Here is an 18,745-nt window from a genome sequence, read left to right as displayed (position 1 = left end):
CATGTGGAGGGCAGCCATATTCCTGAATGGACTTCTATGTAGGTAAGGCGGCCATGCAATGGGCATCAGTCTCCCCGCTGTGTGCACTGTGCCCACTGGTCTTTATTCAGACCTCACTCTCTCTGACCTCTCCAGCACTCCACATAGTTGGCTGTCCTCACAGAAAACCCCTCATAGCAGCAACAAGTTCACAGTCCATGGACTTGTGCCCCACCCCCCGCCGGCACTTGCTCCTCTGAGTTGTCTCATTTTCTTTTCTTATTTTTTTTAAAAAATATTTTATTTATTCATGAGACACACACAGAGAAAGGCAGAGGGAGAAGCAGGCTCCCTATGGGGAGCCCGATGTGGGACTCGATCCCAGGACTTCGGGATCATGCCCTGAGCCGAAGGCAGAAGCTCAACCACGAAGCCTCCCAGGTGCCCCTGTCTCTTCTTCCTTTGCTTACTCCTTAAGTGGGGACTACTTAAGTGTTCAGTGCTCCTCTTCTCCCTCATGTTGCTTTCTTCAGAGACCTCACTCCCCGCTTTAAGCAGCACCTAGTGCCATGCCCACATGCCCCAATTTCCGCTATTGTCCACCTTAGACTTTATAGTTCTGAACTATAGTCCAACTTCTTTTTAAAATCAGCGGCCTGAAACTGGGGTACACACACCACGGGTTCTCAAAGACTTTTTCTTTTAAAGGTTTATTTATTCATTCATAAGAGAGGCAGAGACACAAGCAGAGGAAGAATCAGGCTCTCTGAGGGGAGCCCAATGTGGGACTTGATCCCGGGACTCCAGGATCATGTCCTGGGCCGAAGGCAGACACTCAACCACTGAGCCACCCAGGCGTCCCATCACAAAGACTTTCTAAAGGTACAGAAGCAAAGACAACTATAAAGGAATCAATTTGCAGATCTTCCATCTTCACGTGTACTTTCTCCCAGAAGACTGATCTGGGTATACCTGCAGTCCTGACATCCTGCTCATGACCCCTGCCCTGCCTTTCCCTTTTAAAACGGTCTCCTCACTTCCTAAAAATAAACCCTACTTTTCACCCATTCTGAACCTCACGATCGCACATTCGTTTTGGCAATAAAAACCTCCAGGGCACCATGCAGAACAAATGCAATATAGTATGGGTGCAGCTGAAACTTTATTTTTATTTATTTTTTAAGAGAGAGAAGGGGACTCCCTGGCTGGCTCAGTTGGTTAAAAGTCCAAGTCTTGATTTTGGCTGAGGCCATGATCTTAGGGTTGTGGGGTTGAGCCCTGCATCAGGCTCTATGCTCAGCATGGAGTCTGCTCAACTGACTGAGCTACCCAAGCACCCCTGAAACTTTCTTTAATCAAAGTACTAGAAACCCTGGGTAGAGCTCCATGCCTTCTAAGGGTTTTACATATTTATGCTGGGAATAAAGTGTGACATGAGGAATGAAGTACATTGGCCCTTGTTGGGATATTCTGATTTCAGACACACGGAGAGCAAAGTGGTGGGGGTAGAGATGATTTTCATCATATGATGTTGCTTCTTGTATTGCTATTATCTCAGGATGCCTTGCTTCTGAGAGTCTTGAGACATCTGTTAATCAATACTTTGAAACCATCCCTCTTATGCTAGTTATATGCACAGAACACTGAGAGCTCTCTTCTAGGGCTGGAAATGGCAGAAGAACATGTAATGGATTGTGACAAGAAAAGACAACAGGTAAAAAGACTGATATATCTATGGACTATTTCGATCATTCTAAATTATTTACAACTACTGCTCTAGCAAAGGAAACCACAGTCTTGACAGAATGATGTCATAACAAGAACTGCCCAGGTATACAAACAATGTAGACTATCTGAGTTAATTTGGGCTTTAGTTGGGAATGGTGTGTGAGTCTCCCTACCCATATGAATGCTAAAATGACTATAGACAAGAATTGCCTTGTTACCTTTTATTACATTTTACACTATGCTTTAATTTCAGAATAATGTTTTATGAATAAAAAAAAAGAGTTTGGGCCAAAAAAGAGACAATAGCAAGTGTAGGTGGCATCAGAACCCATGACACTGCCAATGGGAATGGGAAACAGTATGGCTCCTTTGGAAAACAGCCTGGTAGTTCTGCAAAAGGTTAAAAATAGAGTCACCCTGTAAGTGCACACTTCCACTCCTGGGTGCATGCCCATGAGAAAGGAAGACAGAGATTCACACAAAAACCTGTCTGTGAACACAGAGTTTAGCATTAGTCATAAGAGCCAAAAATGGAAACACCACCAACAGATAAATAAAATGGGCCACACCCATACAATGGAATATTATTCAGCAATAAACTTTGAAAACATCATGTTAAAGAAGCCAGTTATAGAAGACCAAGGATAGAATGATTTTATTTATATGAGATATCCAAAATAGGCAAATCTAGAAAAAGAAGGTAGATAGATTAGTGGTTGCTGTGGGTGGACAGGGCAGTGGGGAAGGGAATGACTATTAGTGGACGTGGTGTTTTTGGAAGGTGATGAAGATGCTGTAAAATTGATTATGGTGATGGTTGTATAACTGTACTAAAACCACTGAATTGTACACTTTGCTTTGTTCAAAAAAAATTTTTTTAATTCAAGTGAGACAGAAAGCATAAGCAGGGGGAGGGGCAGAGGGAGAAGCAGAAGCAGGCTGCCCAGTGAGCAGGGAGCCCGACACAGGGCTCAATCCGAGGGCCCCAGGATCACGACCTGAGCCAAAGGCAGATGCTTAACTGACTGAGCCACCCACATACCCTGGACTGTATACTTTATTTTATTTTTTTGACTTTTATTTATTTATGATAGTCAGAGAGAGAGAGAGAGAGAGAGAGAGAGAGAGAGAGGCAGGCAGAGACATAGGCAGAGGGAGAAGCAGGCACCATGCACCGGGAGCCCGACGTGGGACTTGATCCCGGGTCTCCCAGATCGTGTCCTGGACCAAAGGCAGGTGCCAAACCGCTGTGCCACCCAGGGATCCCTGGACTGTATACTTTAAATAGATGAACTGTATGGTATGTGGATTTTATCTCAATAAAGCAGTTACCAAAAGCTGGCACATAATCTGAAAAATTTTTAATATTTGTGACATAATTGAAAAAACTTAGAAATACTAATTAACTTAGTCAATGGATTACTAAAAATAATAAAATGACATGAGATTAGGAAATAAAGTTACCAATCCCAAACTCAATTAAAATGAAAACAGATGTCTCTACTGCAGAAGGACAGCTAACCCCTAGCACATGGGCCACTGAGTAAAAGTAGCTTGTACACAACTTGCTGTGATGGGAACATTAATGGTTGCTTAGAGTTTGTCTTACTTGGCCTGTTGGAAAATGGGATGTTTGGAATTACCAAGTATTCTAGTCCGACAGGTCCCATCAACCAATGAATGCATAAATAAACATGGAATGCCCATACCATGGAAGATTACTGAGTCATAACAAGGAACTACATACTGATGCATGCGGCAACATGGACGAGCCATGAAAACACTTGGCTAGGGGAAAGACAATGGCACACATGAGGTGGGGAGCATGGGAAATGACTGCTAATGAGTACGAGGTTTATTTTTGGGGTGATGAAAATGTTCTACACTTAGACTTGGGGGATGGCTACATAACTGTGAAAATACAAAAACCCCACTAAATTCTAACCTTTAAATGGGTGAATTTTATGATGTGTCAATTATCACTCTCTCTTATCATTTTTTTTAAGGAGGCTCTACCTAACATGAGGCTTGAACTCATGACCCAGAGATCAAGGGTCTCATGCTCTACTAAGTCAGCCAGGTGCCTCCACTATATTTCAATAAAGTTTTCATATTTTAAAAAAAGTTTGAGATTCCACTGTATCTTCACTAAGAGAGTACTATATCAGCTGACATTAACATGGCAACTATGATTAGGTCCAGGGTGTCAAACTCATGTCATTTTAAGTGATGTGTTAGGAAATGGAATCAATTTGTGCTCAGCTCTTGTTGTTTTTGAAACTGAGATAGTTGTCATGGGGATGTGTACTAAACAGTTTATATGAACTGAGAAACAAAGTCAGAATTTTCCTTTTAAAAATGAAAGTAAGTTTAATTTAGGTGATGGGTTTGGCACTGAATACTAGCTTTGCCAACCAGATTAGATAGTAGTCACATCCCAGCATTTGAAAATGCTAAATGGTAGCCACAAAAATTGGATAAAACTATCATTTAAAAGCATATCCCACAATAAAAATACCTGTCAAAAATATATTAGAAAAAGTGTACTAAAACTAACAGCATTTTGGTTTCCCACCTCTTCCAAATATAACGGATATAAGATTCATTTCAGTACAAGAGGAACAAGATTATTTATTTACTTTGGCGGGGGAGGCAGAGGAAGTGGGAGAGAGAATCTCAAGCAGACTCCACACCCAATGCAGAACCTGACTTGGGGGTTCAATCTCACAACCCTGCAATCATGAACTGAGCCAAAACCAAGAGTTGGCCACTAACCAAACTGAGCCCCAGGAACAAGAATATTTAATAGTCATTAGATAAGTCTTGGTATTTTTTATAGTATGCTTCCCAGAAAAAATAAAGTGAGTAATGATCTGACTTATTTTGCCAGTTAGATTGTTTACAATACTTCGCTTTCCACAAAATTTAAAGAACCTAAGTTGAGTAGTCAGTTGACAGATCATTAAAAATAATTTTTATGACATATTATGTAATTTTGGCATATATGTCAGAAAAAATTCAAATAATTGAGTGTTACTGCTATAATAAAATGCTTTCCATTCCCATCTACATGTGTATGTGAGCAATGGTTCTCAATGCTTACATCTGTAAAAACCTGATTTGTCCATGGATGTATCAGCTAATTGAAAAGAAGTCCTATCTCATTAAATTACACATTCCCAATCAAAATATAGGCTTAAATTTTTAAAAAGATACTTAAACTATTTCAATCAGTAATATATTACTAATGATTATAGTAATTCAATCTGGAAGAAAATTTTGGTATGGGAAATTCAAAAACAACTTTTAATTTATATACACAGATTTTTTTCATATTTTTCTTATAGGTAAGTATGATATAGTAAGTAATAAGACTTCAAGCATAAAAATATATTACCTTAGGATAAAAATCTGTGGGGAAACTGAAAGAAAAATAGGAGTTCAAAGAGAAAAAGGAAAGATATAATAAAATATCTGTTAAAGACTTTTTTTTAAAGATTTTATTTATTTATTTATTCATGAGAGGCACAGAGACAGAGAGAGGCAGAGATACAGGCAGAGGGAGAAGCAGGCTCCAAGCAGGGAGCCCGAGGTGGGACTCGATCCGGGTCTCCAGGATCACACCCTGGGCTGAAGGCGGTGCTAAACTTCTGAGCCACTGGGGCTGCCCAAGATATATATAAAGATTTTATTGTTTATTCATCAGAGACAGAAAGAGAGAGAGGCAGAGACATAGGCAGAGGGAGAAGCAGGCTCCATGCAGGGAACCCGATGTGGGACTCGATCCCGGGACTCCTAGAATCACACCCTGGGCAGAAGGCAGGCGCTCAACCGTTGAGCCACCCAGGTGTCCCTGTTAAAGACATTTTTGAAGATATTTAAAGTTAAAAATTTTTAATGTGTTTTTTAAGTGAGTGAAAGTAGATACAAAATTACTATTATATTTATATTCTACTGGATACATTTAAAAGGGCTAGGTTAAAGATTTAATTTAAAAACATTATTTACAACAGACTACATTCTCTTATTTAAAATTCATGTTGAAAAATTTTTGGTGTCAGGTTAGAAATATATAGGTGATACAGTTTTCCAAAATTCTTTCAGGGGGCCCATAAAACCAAAGAAAGTACTAAGGGGCACCTGGGTGGCTCAGTTAAATGTCTGCCTTTGGCTCAGGTCATGATCCTGGAGTCCTGAGATCGAGCTCTGCCTCGGGCTCCCTGCTCAGAAGGGGGTCTGCTTCTCCCTCTTCCCCCTGCTCATGTTCTCTCTCTTGGTCTCTCTCAAATAAATAAAATCTTAAAAGAAAGAAAGTATGAAGACTGAGGTCGTGACCTTCTCCACTCATCCCTTAACCCCCACCCCAACCACAGATCTAAAAATCAAATTCATTACCCACCCCTTCACCTCTTCTCCCCTCCTGCATGTCACCTGCACCAGAAACTAGTATAAACTTTACAATGTCTGTCTTTCTTATGCCATCAGTTGTCAGTCTTCCTGATTCAGCTGTGTCTTCCCTCAAACCGGTCCCCTGGGTTCTCTTCTGCTGTTGCCAGCACTGTCACCTGTCTTCTAGAATGCTACAATGGGGTTTCCAGGGGCCATTTGGCCTCTGATCCCTTGTTCGTCTGCTCCATCTTCTGTTCCACTGCCAGGGTGATTATTCTATCCTAAGGTTCAGCTCAAGCCATTTTCCAGGTCAAGTTGTCCAAAGAATGAATTCCAAACACCATACCACCACAAAACGCAAGATCCCCGTGATGGGGTGTTAAGCCCTCCCAGGTCTCTCCTCTTATCCCATGTATTATTCTCCATTCCTTGGATCCCGCTTGTACTCTGATATCTGAAACTTCAGCCCTGAATTTTCCCTCTCTGCCTGTGAAAGCACCATTCTCATCACTTCACACCCACTAGGACAGGTATAATAAAAGATGTCCTGTAACACGTGTTGATGTGGACAGGGAGCAACCATAGCCCTCACACACTGCTGGAGCTCTGTGGTCTGCCATGGCTGCTGCACGGATGCCCCAGAGAAACAAAAACACACACCCACAACTTAAGACACCAAGGCCGGTAGTAGTCTTCATAATAACAACGGTCACAAAATGGAAACAACTGAAATATCCACCACATGATAAATGAAAAATAAAACATAGAGAGCACACGTTTGATGGAATAGTTTTTGTCAGTAGGAAAGAAAGCAGTACTGACAGGAACCAACACATGGATGAACCCTGAACACATGAAGCTGCATGAGAGGCCAGTCACAGAGGCCACTTTCCACAAAATGCTGTTTCTATGAAATGTCCAGCTTAGGCAAAAATCTATAAAGACACAAAATAGATCAGTAGTTGTCTAGGGCTGGGGAGATGGGGAATAGTGGGAACTGACTGCTGATGGGTATGGAGTTTCTTTCAAGGGAGACAGATATGTTCTAAAATTAGATATGGTGGGGGTGCACAACTCTGTGAATAAATAAAAAAAAAATCATAGCATTGCATACTTAAATAGGTGACTCTTAAAGTATGTAAATGGTATCTCAGTACAGCTGCTGACAACAAAGACTCCTCATCCTACCAAGCCCGCTTCCTTTATAAAAGCCCAACCGACCCCTCTTCATTAACAACTGGTTGTTATTTTGGGTTAGAGTCACTCTTGCCTTCCTGAGTTCCTGCAGTCATAATTTACATCTCTAATTAACATGTACTTCATCCTGCAATTTATTAAGTACTTAAAGGGTTCTAAAACCAGACTATCTGGGTTTAAGTCCTCCCTCTGGCACTCGCGAGGCCTATGACCTTGTGCAAGTTATTTCTCTATGCCTTCGTTTCCTCATCCAAAGGTGAGGAAAGTAGAGTACTTAGCTCATAAGCCTTTTGTGTGGATAAATGAGTTCATACACATAAACTGTCAAGAATAGTGCCTGGCCCATTGAATAGGCTAAATATGTAACTAGTAGCTCTCATTATTGTTTTGTGATATTATTGTTGTATCAACTGTCTACGTGTCTGCCTTTCCCTTCTCGGTTTATATTTTAAGGTCCTAAGGAAAAGAAATAAAGTCTCTATTTTATTATTATCTATCCTATTTTCCAAAGAAGAACATTACCACACACTAGCTGTAGAAGGGGAGCATGGGGGTGCTGTGGCTCCAACCCTAGGGAGACCTGCCTTCTCCGGGGCCATGATACAGCAGCAGTTGGGTACATTTAATCGAAGCAAGGGCCTACTGGCAAAAAAGATCAGGAAAAAATGTACCAGAAAGTGTTTGTTAAAATCTTTTTACTTCCACTAAGAGATTTAAACTCTCCCAAATATAGAAGTACCAAATATATTAAGGAATCAACAGACTTGCCCAAATTTTCATATTTTACCCACATTTACCAAAATTCCTCCATATGTTCCATTTATTCATTCTTACTGAGTGCCAATTATGCACAGGGCACCACATGCTAGACTCAGGAAATGTACAATCTATTGCTTTTCCAGGCTGATCTCCTCACACGACCAGGAAAAGATATTAAAGGTGTCTATCTCTAAATGCATATGTGCAATGTTTACGCAAACAAAAATGACAAATTCTGTACTTACAAAAAGTTATTCAAAAGGTGAAGTGAATTCATACAATTTCTTTTAACTATGTGCATTTGGCAATTAATATTACTGGCCGAGAAGATGAGCAGACTGCATCTGGCATAAATTTGATGGAAAAAAGCTAAAAACACTGCCTATTAAAAAAAAGAAAGGCTTTCACAGATCAATGTAGTACTTATAGCAGTGAATTTCTGGCAGGTAGGTTACTCACTAGAACCTAAAGCATAATATGACACCTTAAATATGTTGTCATGTACATCAATTATGGAAGCAAAATCTCTCCCCACCCCCAAATTCTACAAAAACACCCTTTCTCAAGTAAGATTAAAGTAAGATATTCCATTCCAAATTTTGTGATTTCACACAAAAAATTCTGAGGACTCTAAAATTCGTGTGCTGGAGAATGCCAGTTTAATCTGCAAAGGTCCCTGTAGCTGTCTTAACCTCATGGTCCCCCATATCTTTCATATGGTGCTTTTGGTTCTTCCCTAAGCTGCTGAGGGATGCTGCTGTTTTTATTGACCACAATATTTAGAGAGCCAGCTTACTGTCTTTATTTCCAAATGAGCAAAAGGTGTGCTTTAAAAATTCACCCCAATATACCAGTCATTCCTTCAAGCATTCCTCAAACTCAAAGCACCCACTAATAAATTAGAAGGGACAAGTACTTTTAACCTTGGCACACAGCAGGTGTTAAGTAAATATTTGCTGAGTGAATGAACCTATCAGAGAATGCACCTGTCTCTACAGACTCATGCAGAGGTATGAAACAATCCAGTACAACCTAGATATGTGGGGATTTTTTTTTTATAGTAGTTTCTGTTGTAATTATGGATTTGGTGGCAATGAAAAGCACCTCTGCTTTTGAGATGAAAACAAAGCATAAAAACTGTAAAACATAGTTCCTGGATTGTTTTCAATATCCTGGATATAAGTGGAACTTCAGGGAAAATGACAAAGTAGGGTCATCTGTGTACTTCCTGATGTATACCCTAGGATGTATGGGAACCAGGATAGATAAATAAAAGCTAATTTACTACAGGGACCATTCTAGAGTTAACAGGTACAGCACACACTTTATCTCTACTTCCAAAATAGGTATTGGGATAGAGTTTGAATTTCAGTAAGTAAAAAGCCCTCAGGCCTTGGTTCCCAAATTTTGCTGCACGCTGGAATCACTTGGGGTTTTTTAAAAACATAATGGCTCCCAGCCCCCAAAATTCTTGTCTAATTGACAGAGTGCAATCTGTGCACTGGGATTTTAAAGCTCAGTACACGATTCTACTGTGTGGCAATCTGGGAACCACTGCCCCAGGGTTTTTAAATTCAGGACTTTGAGCAACTTACACCTGAGGCTGGAGGATCTTCAGCTGAGTGAGGATGTCCTTCTGTACCCTGGGATTAGCTGTGGCAGTAAGGGCCATCACTGGAACAGAGGGAAACTTCTGGCGAAGCATATTCATTCTTTTATAATCTTGGCGAAAATCATGTCCCCACTAGTTGGAAAAAAAAAAAAAAAACGCTTTTCAGACTATTTGGATCTTCCTACATAAAAAGGAAGCATATACTGCTCACTGTATTGAGAAACATTTTATTCTTTAGTGAGCTAGGATAATTCACTGTTTTTCCTCTATTCTGAAAAGACATATACTGTTGGTAGTATATATTCATTGGGTATTTCAAGTCACATAAACCAGTGTTTACCTGACTGACACAATGCGCTTCATCAATGACAAAACGTGCCAGGAGCTTCCTCTCATACAGATTCTCCAGAGTGGAAAGTAGTCTATTACTTGCACAGACCTAGACCAGAGATGTATTCATTAGAGATCTGAAAATATTTAAACACCACAGCACCTTAAGGACTCTGCTGTCTTTAGTTCCACTACAACTTCAGCTGTATTAAAACCTCCACATAAAATGAGTTATTTCAATGTATGAAGAGAATTAGCAGAATAGAAAATTGCAAATGAAACCTTCTAGAATATTCACCCACATTTAGCAAGCAGTTGTGTAATAGGTCAGTGGTTCTAAAACTTTTTTCCTGCCTCAATATGCCTGAGATTCACCACGTTTACACTGGTAACAGGGTTACAGGTTTAGGTTGTCGGCATGCATGTTGTTTTGGGGGGGGATACACACATACACACATGTATGTATATATGTATGTGTTTCATGATTCTGTGTGTGACAGGGTTTAGAAGCAATGATATCCCAGTAGAAATGACAACATCTGGCATCCATGTCTTGACAGGGACACGTCAACAGGATACAGAAGCAGTGTGATGGAGCTCTCCCACTGGCCAAATCTAGGACAATTAGAACATCCACATAAACAATGAGAGTGGATTATAGCCCCCTGATAAATTAAGAACCCATTATTTCGTGTTGGTATAAATAGATATGTAGGTAAAAGGGAAAGCTCTTCCTTACAGGAGAATGCTGGCTAAGTTAGAAAACTCATCATTTGGCATCCATTACAGAAATCACTGACAGGGAGTCGTCAATGGATGATAAAAACTCTTTTGGGTCAACGTCTGATGAGTAACAGGATATTTATACAATCTCAAGAGTACTCCACAGCAGGATACCCACTAATTACAAAAGCAAAAGATTTATGTTTATTTTTGTAATTACCAATTGCAACAATACAAAAGAAGTCATTTTATAGTGGAGAATCTGGCGGACACCACCTCAACCAGTGATCAAACTTAACACCACCAACAAAAGGATAAACAGACATCAAGTGCATCCCAATCTGATGCACTGAGAACAATTGTCACCTCTATGATATTCCTGCCAAAATGAGTAACATAAATCTCATCGTGAGGAAACAGAAGATACATTCAAACTGAGGGACAGGCCTCAAAGCAACTGGCCTTCACTCTTCACAACTGTCAAAATCATGAAGGACAGAGAGAAACTTTAAAGAGACATGACAACCGAATGCAATCTAGGATTTTCTTTTGCAATAAAGGACATTGCTGGGACAACTAGAAAGACTATAATAAGGTTTACAGATTAAGTCATTGTATCAATAAACATTTTCTCATTTTAATGATTGTCCTGAGGTTATGCAAGAGAATTTGTTTTTAGGAAACGCATGGTGAAGTGTTTATGGTTGAAAGGGTTATCATGTCTACAACCTACTCTCAAATATTTTAGAAAAAAGGCAGAGAGAGGGAAAGGACAATAAAGCAATTATAGTAAAATGTTACCATTTAGGGTTTCTGGGTGAAAGTTATACAGGAATCCTTGTACTATACTGTGTATCAGAAATTATGTCAAAAATTTAAAAATATTATGTATTCTAGTGGGCTTTTATGAGATAATAGAAAAATACATTGGTCTTTGCTTTCAGTTCCTGGCACAAGTTCTTGAAACCCTTGTAATTTGCTAAGTGATAAGAGGAGAAGCATCCCTCACTCCAATATCTGTCTCTGACCCCATCCCTGATGCAGGGATCCTAAATCCCTTCTAAATTCTTAAGTGATAGGAGCACTGGGAGTGTCTTTTGTTCTAGTGCAGTGACTCTGGGAGGGGCCACTCACCAGACAGACCGAGCCGTGATCAGAAACTTGGAATTTTCAGTAGCACCCCATCCTCTTGAGAGGGGAGAGGGGCTGGACATGATCATACCTATGTGAGGACGCCACCATAAATTCTCAATAGTAGGAGGTTTGGTGAGCTTCCAGTGTGGATGGTTATGCATCCCAGCACCACCAGAACAGAAGCTCCTGTGTTTGGGACCCCCTCCCCCCAAGTCCCTACACTGTGTGTCTCTCATCTGGCTGTTCATCTGCATCATCTGTCATGTCCTTTAATAAACTGGTAAATGTTAAGTGTTTCCCTGAGTTTTGTGGGCCGCTCTAGCACATTAATCAAACCCGAGGAGGGGATCATCGGAATCTCTGCTTTGTTAGCCAAATCCAACAGAAGTTATGGGTGACTGGGGACCTTCTAGTTGCTACTGGCATCTAAAAGAGGGTGGGAATCATCTTGTGGGACTGAACCCTTCACCTGGGGGGACCCAATGCTCTCTCTGTGTAGACACTGTCAGAGCTGTGTTAAATTGTAGGACTCTCTGCTGTAGGACTCTCTGGTCACAGAGAGCTGCTTAGAATAAGGAAAAAATGTCCACACGTTTGGTCACCAGGAGTAAAATACTTCATGTGATGGTAAAGGAGAGAGACATGGGAAGGGAAGCCTGGGTTCTTCCCTACTCAGGAGACAGAACGGGGTTGTTTTTCTAACACAGCTTTAATATTTTTATTTATTTCATTACTTTTTAAAGATTTTATTTATTCATGACAGACACACAGAAAGAGGTAGAGACACAGGCAGAGAGAGAAGCAGGCTCCCAGCAGGGAGCCCAGTGTGAGACTCCATCCCAGGACCCCGGGATCACGACCTGAGCCAAAGGCAGCCACTCAACCACTGAGCCATCCAGGTGCCCCTAATATCATATTTTAAAATAATGGTATCAATACGAACCTTCTCTGGAGTAACATATAGAAGTTTTATAATTGGGTCTTTCTTGGATAATTGCAGGTAAATACTTGTTGCTTCCGAGTCAGTCTTATCACCTGTCAGATATGTAGCTGGAATCTAAGTACAAAAGTCGTAAACGTAAGCATATATTTATCTTTAGGTTCTATATATACTTTATAAGTCTCATATCAAACCTGGGTCAAAGGAAAGCTAATCTCAATGCGATGAAAGTAAATAATTAGCACATATTAAAAAAAAACCAAAACTTTTCTTAGCCATAACTTAGAATATTCCCATTGTTTATTTCCTTCTTTTTTCTTCTCTTTTCTTTACTGCCATTGCTTTTCACATCTGTAAGTAAGATAAATATGAATTCAGTGCCCAAGAGAGTCACATCCTAATGCACAGCTCGTTTTTGTTTAGGCAAATGTATCTCGAGTGCGTTAAAGCATGAGGACAATGAGAGGGCCATAGCATCAGGAATAGCTGAACACTGGTGATTGGCGCTGCACACACACATTCTTTGGCAGAAAAATCAAACTGGCGGTCTTGTTGAGGGGTGGTGGCTCACGACTTCGAATATATGTGGGGTTTGGTAGAATACATTTTATACTTTCTTAACCTCAGCCGGAGGAAAAAGGACGCATGTGTGGGTGTGCTCATGTGTAAGTGTTTTAAGATATTATATGCTGATCTTGCAGTAATAAGAAATCCTTTCACATTAATAAAAGAAATGTACATCAGCAAAATACAGGTTAAAAGTTCTTGCTAAGATACATTTTTCTAGAATAAAATTAGACTGAACTGAGAAGGTTATCTGTACTAGAATTTTCAACGACTTGTACAACTTACTCAAACTGCTGTGCTTGATTCTTCTAATTTATGAACTACTTAATAAAAAATGTTACCCAGAGTACTGAAATAGAATTACTTTTATGTCTTTATTAGTATTTTTAATTATAATTGGTAGTGTTTTGTTTTAACTTACATCCAAGGAAGTCAGCTTTTGGACTTGATCTACTATAAGTGATCTCAAAGGAGAAATGACAATAGTGACACCAGGAGAGACACAGGCAGGGAGCTGGTAACACAGACTCTTACCACCTCCTGAAAGGACAAAAAACAAAAACAAAAAACCACCTGTCAGGTTCTATCTTGTGAGCATGAAGGCAGAAGTTACAAACTAAATCATACAGTAATATTTAAAAGTAACAGAACACCAAGTGACATTCCCTATGGTGCCAATAATTTGCCACACTGGAATAAGCCAAAATATTTAGACAATTTAAATGTGTGAAATTTATCTTTTAGGAGATCTTATGTAGGTATACATGAATACAAAAACAGGAATCAGGGCAGGAAACTTAAATGTAATAGAAGTGCTTTAAAAAGCTACTTGGGAAATCCAAGTGCAGTATGAGGGATATTCTATCACAGTATTAGGGTGAAAGTAATTACCTTGTATAATATTTAATTTTTAAAGAGTTAAAATGTTATAAAACATACATCACTTAAGACCGTAGTGAACATGGTTTAATATTTCTTTGATGATCCAGAAAGCACTTTTAGGATCTCACTTTTTTAAACCATTAATATGAACCTTTCAACGCTGAACATCTGTACTTTGACTCCCTGTACTCTTATCAGTAAGAAAATATTCCCAATCTTCCTTTGAGATAGAAGAGTAGAACTACATCGGTGTGTACTAACAGAAGATGAAGAGAAAGTCATTCTGAGATGCATCCCCATTTCTCTGGGTAACTCTAATTCAAAATGGTAAGACAATTGGTCTACATTTAATGATTAGTCTCTTAATTTTCAACTTCTCCCATCCACTAATGGTAGAAACTTGTGCCTGACAGTTTCTAGGACTCTCTGTTTTTTTTTTTAAATACTATATACATCACATTCCACCTTTTTTGCATGTTGGGTAAATACATTATATCTTGGTATATATGTATGTGTAAATGTCAAGAAAAGATCAAGAAGCTGTGTTCCAGCTTCTGCTCCATCACTTAGACTGTTTGACTTTGACACTCAAGCTACCCTTACCATGCCTCAATTCTCTCACCTGCAAAATGTTTTTTTGTCTGAAAGAAACCTTATTGAAATCTTTATCTATATAAATCAACAGGTTGAAACTGGGGTGGGAAGAACCACAAAAAGCCCCCTGAAACCCTAAAGGACCATGAAAAACCCTGAAACCACTGACTAGATCATTGTCAGGATCACTTCCAGCTTCCATTTTGAAATACCAAACTAGAGCCAGAGCAGCAGAGTGAACAATAAAATACAAAATGTTGGTTATTAAGCCAATGTTGTCTGAGTTCTAAAATCAGTTTGAAAGAACTCAGATGCTTAGCAACATAATTTTAAAACGGTAATAACTAATTGCTAAAGGTCATAGCAAGGTGAGTAAAAGACAGGGAAGGCTCTGAGGAAGCACTGCAACTCAGATTCCTGTGCTCCTTATCCTAACTGTTGATTTAATATCCTCATTTGGATGACTGTAAACCATCAAACAGCTGTTACAGATGTGAATGGCACAATGAAAAGTCCTGGATCTCTTAAAAACTGAGGCCAAGCAAGAACTATGGCTAAAGGCCTTCTGCTTACTCCTCACGACATTCTGTGAAGTAGGTACTTGGTTATCACCCCCGCTGCACACATGAGGAAGCTGGTGCTTGGGGTGAAGTGCTTCGCTCCAGGTCACGCTGCGAGTAAGTAGCAGCGCTGCACACTGGAGCCAGGCAGTCACTCCAGAGCCGATGATCTTAACCACCCTTCGACAGCAGACTGTACCAAATAAAGTGCCAGAGATGTTCAAGGTCTCTGACGATGATAACTTTTTGTTCAAGTTCCAGATTAATACAGACTAAAAAGAGAGAGAGAGAGAGAAATTCTAGATCGATTCAACACAACAAGCTTTGAGGTGAAAATCTTAAAGGGTTATAAATGTTATCATGTCAGCAGAGGACGTGAGGTAATACATTTTCTCACTATGGCATGGGAGGTATAGAGGTCTCTTAATGATGGAAATGCCATGTGGGTGTTCATTTTATTTCTATTAAAGGGCTTTCATTTAACATCTGCCAATGGACTCTTGCCAATTTACATCTAAAAATACATACCAGTGGGCATTAAGATAAAACAGTCTTCACCCAGCAGTGCAGCATTGATCGCCTCTAGCTGATTAGTTCTAAAATTATGCAGGCCAAATTTTTTATGAAAAATCTTCATCATTTCTTTTGTATGAGGAAAACTAAGACTTTGGAAACGTTCGTGTTTCAGATTTCTGGATGCTAAATTTTGCGCCGACTTGTCTGAGAAAATAATTGATGTTAAGAAAAATCAGTGCGTTATTGTTAACAAGTCAGTTTTAGCATTTACCCTTTGCCATACAAAATCAAAGGCATACATGTCCCTGCAGCACATCTTTCTTCAACTACTTATCAGGGTTTCATCCCCACCAAATGTCAAAGCTGCCAGAGGCTTCCGGAGGCCAAATTCCAGTCTTTTCCTTGATCTTTTTGCAGCACCTACCACTAACTATTTCATTTATTCCCTTCTTCCTCCTCTCTTGACCTTCAAGACAATCATAGTTTTTCTATTTAAATTCTCTCTCCTGGCTCCACTTCCTCCACCTGCCCCTTACACTTGGGAGTCTTTGCAGATGCTTGGGACTTTTGGCCATTCTTTCTTTGTAATTCTCCTAGTCCTCAGATCTTGAACATCACGTATGTGCACAGATTGCCTAGATCTCTTTTGTAAAGCCCTACTGACACCCACCTAAGTTCCAGTCCTGCATGCATCTCCAAATGTCTGCAAGACATTTCTACCTGAATGACTTTACCAACACTTTAAGCTCCATGAGTCTTAAAATAGCCCTCCTCAGCTTTTCTCCCAATCTGCTCTGCCTCCTGACTCCCCTGCTCTGCTAATGGTGTCACATATTTCCCAGTCACCGGGTCTGGAACCTCCAAGGCATCTCAGCTTCCTCTGGCTCCTCTTCTACCACGTCTCTCACATCTGCCCCCCTGCTCTGCAGCCCTGGTTCGGCACACAGAACAAGAGGTGCTCACACCAGCTCTGGCAGTCTCTCCAACCCCAACACTCAACTGTCTCAAAGATAAATGCAAACATCAAGTATGACACATTCTAACTTGACACAAAAATAAATCCATTAATGGTTATTTTAAAGGTCAACAGCATAACTGTCAGAACAACCTCCATGGTATTAAGTCATCAATGGCAAAAATAGGGAAGGCTGTACTTTATAAATCTTACATATATAAACTTGCTTCAGTTAAAAAACACTTGGTGATAACTTTATAGGGTTGATGTAAGGTTTTAAAATTAATTTTGGCTTCTCCTGCAGCCTTTCCAGTGGCTAACTGCACTCCTCCACAAACTTCTACTAAGAGGAAAGGGACTACTCGTTACTCAACTATGACCAGAACCCAACATAAACCAGGGCCTGGAGTGGGAACTCCATAACCATCTGCTGAATGAATTAAAAGGATTTTAGGCCCAGAGAGATCATTTGTCTTAAGAAATTTCTGACTCCATGTCTTTCTTAGGCGGCCTTGCATTTTAATATTTTAACACATAAAACATGTTTTACTACTTTATAAATTGGTTCTCATCAGAGTTCTAAAAATACATGCAGTTACATTTTTTAACATATAAACTCAGCTTTGCTTTTACTTATCTCCCAAATCTTTAAAATTTGGTGCTCATGAGCTTTATTGTTTCCAGGGCTAAAAGATGTTAATTTAAAGGCAAAGCACATTTGTAATGACTTTAGAGCTTTACTACAATAGGTTTTAATTACTCATTTTATAAAACTACAGCTGCTACGGAGACAAAGGAGTGACTTGCTATTGAAATTGTGATTTGTAATTCATATTATCAACAGGAATTTGCATAGAAACAATGCACTTTTCAGGCAAGGATGATTTCCTCTTGGTTTTCTTACCCAATTGCGATTTTGGACAGTTCCGTTTACATATAAAATATAAGCATTCAATTTAGTTTAAACTTACCAGTGTAATTCTGAATTGACTCTGAGTTTTTATTTTGAGCAGTAGATGCCACTGGAAAACAGTTTGTCTTGGCTGAAGAAATTCTTTCTGATACTGGCTTAACTGGCCGACCTTCCTTAATAGGTAGACAGGCAGCTGTGGAAGATCTGCTGGCCGCTAAATCATGCATTATATCTTCCCAGTCATCATCATCATCAAAGCCATCTATGTCAAAATTATCAATATCACAGGCAGCCTGAATTTCTAAGTCATTTATTGGAGCAGCACGTTTATTCTGATCTTTCACAGCCGTGCTTGTGAGAACATTTCCCAGGAAGTAAGAGCTCTCATTCCTTTTTTCTATCTGTGGTGTTTCAGCCCAGTTGCTACTTACAAAGGACTTCTGTAAATGGGGACTGAATAACAGTCTTTCAGAGGGATTCTTCATGGTGCTGGAGAATCCTGTCTTTCCTGGGGTAGTAGCCAGTAAACACTCCCCAGTGGAACTGGAATGTGAGGGAAGGTGTGGAAAATTTAACTCCTTAACAGAATTCCTGGTAGGATGGGACTTGCCCTTTGGAAACACATCAGGAGCAGAAAGAGATGCCATATCCTCCACAGGGCTTCCCAGTGAATCAGGCCCGCATGTCCACACCGAAGCAAGAACACTGGCATCACTTGTATTAAAGTCGGCTTCAGCTAGGAGCTTCCTTCTGAAGAGGAAACAGAACTCCACATGAAACATGAGTAGTCTGCCAGGGCAGGCCACACAAGTGTATCTTTAGTTTTCATCCCCAATCGTGGTGAAGTCTATCCTTTATATCCTCTTTTCCTCAATCTCAAAAATGTGAACACAAATGCTAAAGGGGCAGTTTGAAAAAGTAAACAAATTCAAAATATAAAACATAAAGCCAATTATCCGATACGATT

At 39.8% G+C, this 18,745-nt stretch overlaps 1 protein-coding gene across 4 annotated transcripts in view; it reads right to left on the bottom strand.

The window, feature by feature from the left end:
• BLM (BLM RecQ like helicase) overlaps positions 1-18,745 on the bottom strand; it is a 98,835-nt gene that overhangs the window by 36,126 nt on the left and 43,964 nt on the right. For all 4 annotated transcript variants that reach the window (XM_055326741.1, XM_055326742.1, XM_055326743.1 and 1 more), the window contains 6 exons: positions 17,837-18,528; positions 15,923-16,114; positions 13,780-13,898; positions 12,795-12,908; positions 10,005-10,103; positions 9,648-9,796 (listed from right to left, as the gene is read on the bottom strand). In XM_055326741.1, the coding sequence (XP_055182716.1) occupies positions 9,648-9,796; positions 10,005-10,103; positions 12,795-12,908; positions 13,780-13,898; positions 15,923-16,114; positions 17,837-18,528 (1,365 nt within the window). The remainder of the gene's footprint in view (positions 1-9,647; positions 9,797-10,004; positions 10,104-12,794; positions 12,909-13,779; positions 13,899-15,922; positions 16,115-17,836; positions 18,529-18,745) is intronic.

The sequence above is a fragment of the Nyctereutes procyonoides genome, unplaced genomic scaffold, assembly GCF_905146905.1.
Source record: "Nyctereutes procyonoides isolate TBG_1078 unplaced genomic scaffold, NYPRO_anot_genome, whole genome shotgun sequence".
NCBI classification, from domain to species: Eukaryota; Metazoa; Chordata; class Mammalia; order Carnivora; family Canidae; genus Nyctereutes; species Nyctereutes procyonoides.
The sequence above is the reverse complement of the archived record's forward strand: the minus strand, read 5'-3'. Positions and strand labels throughout refer to the sequence as shown.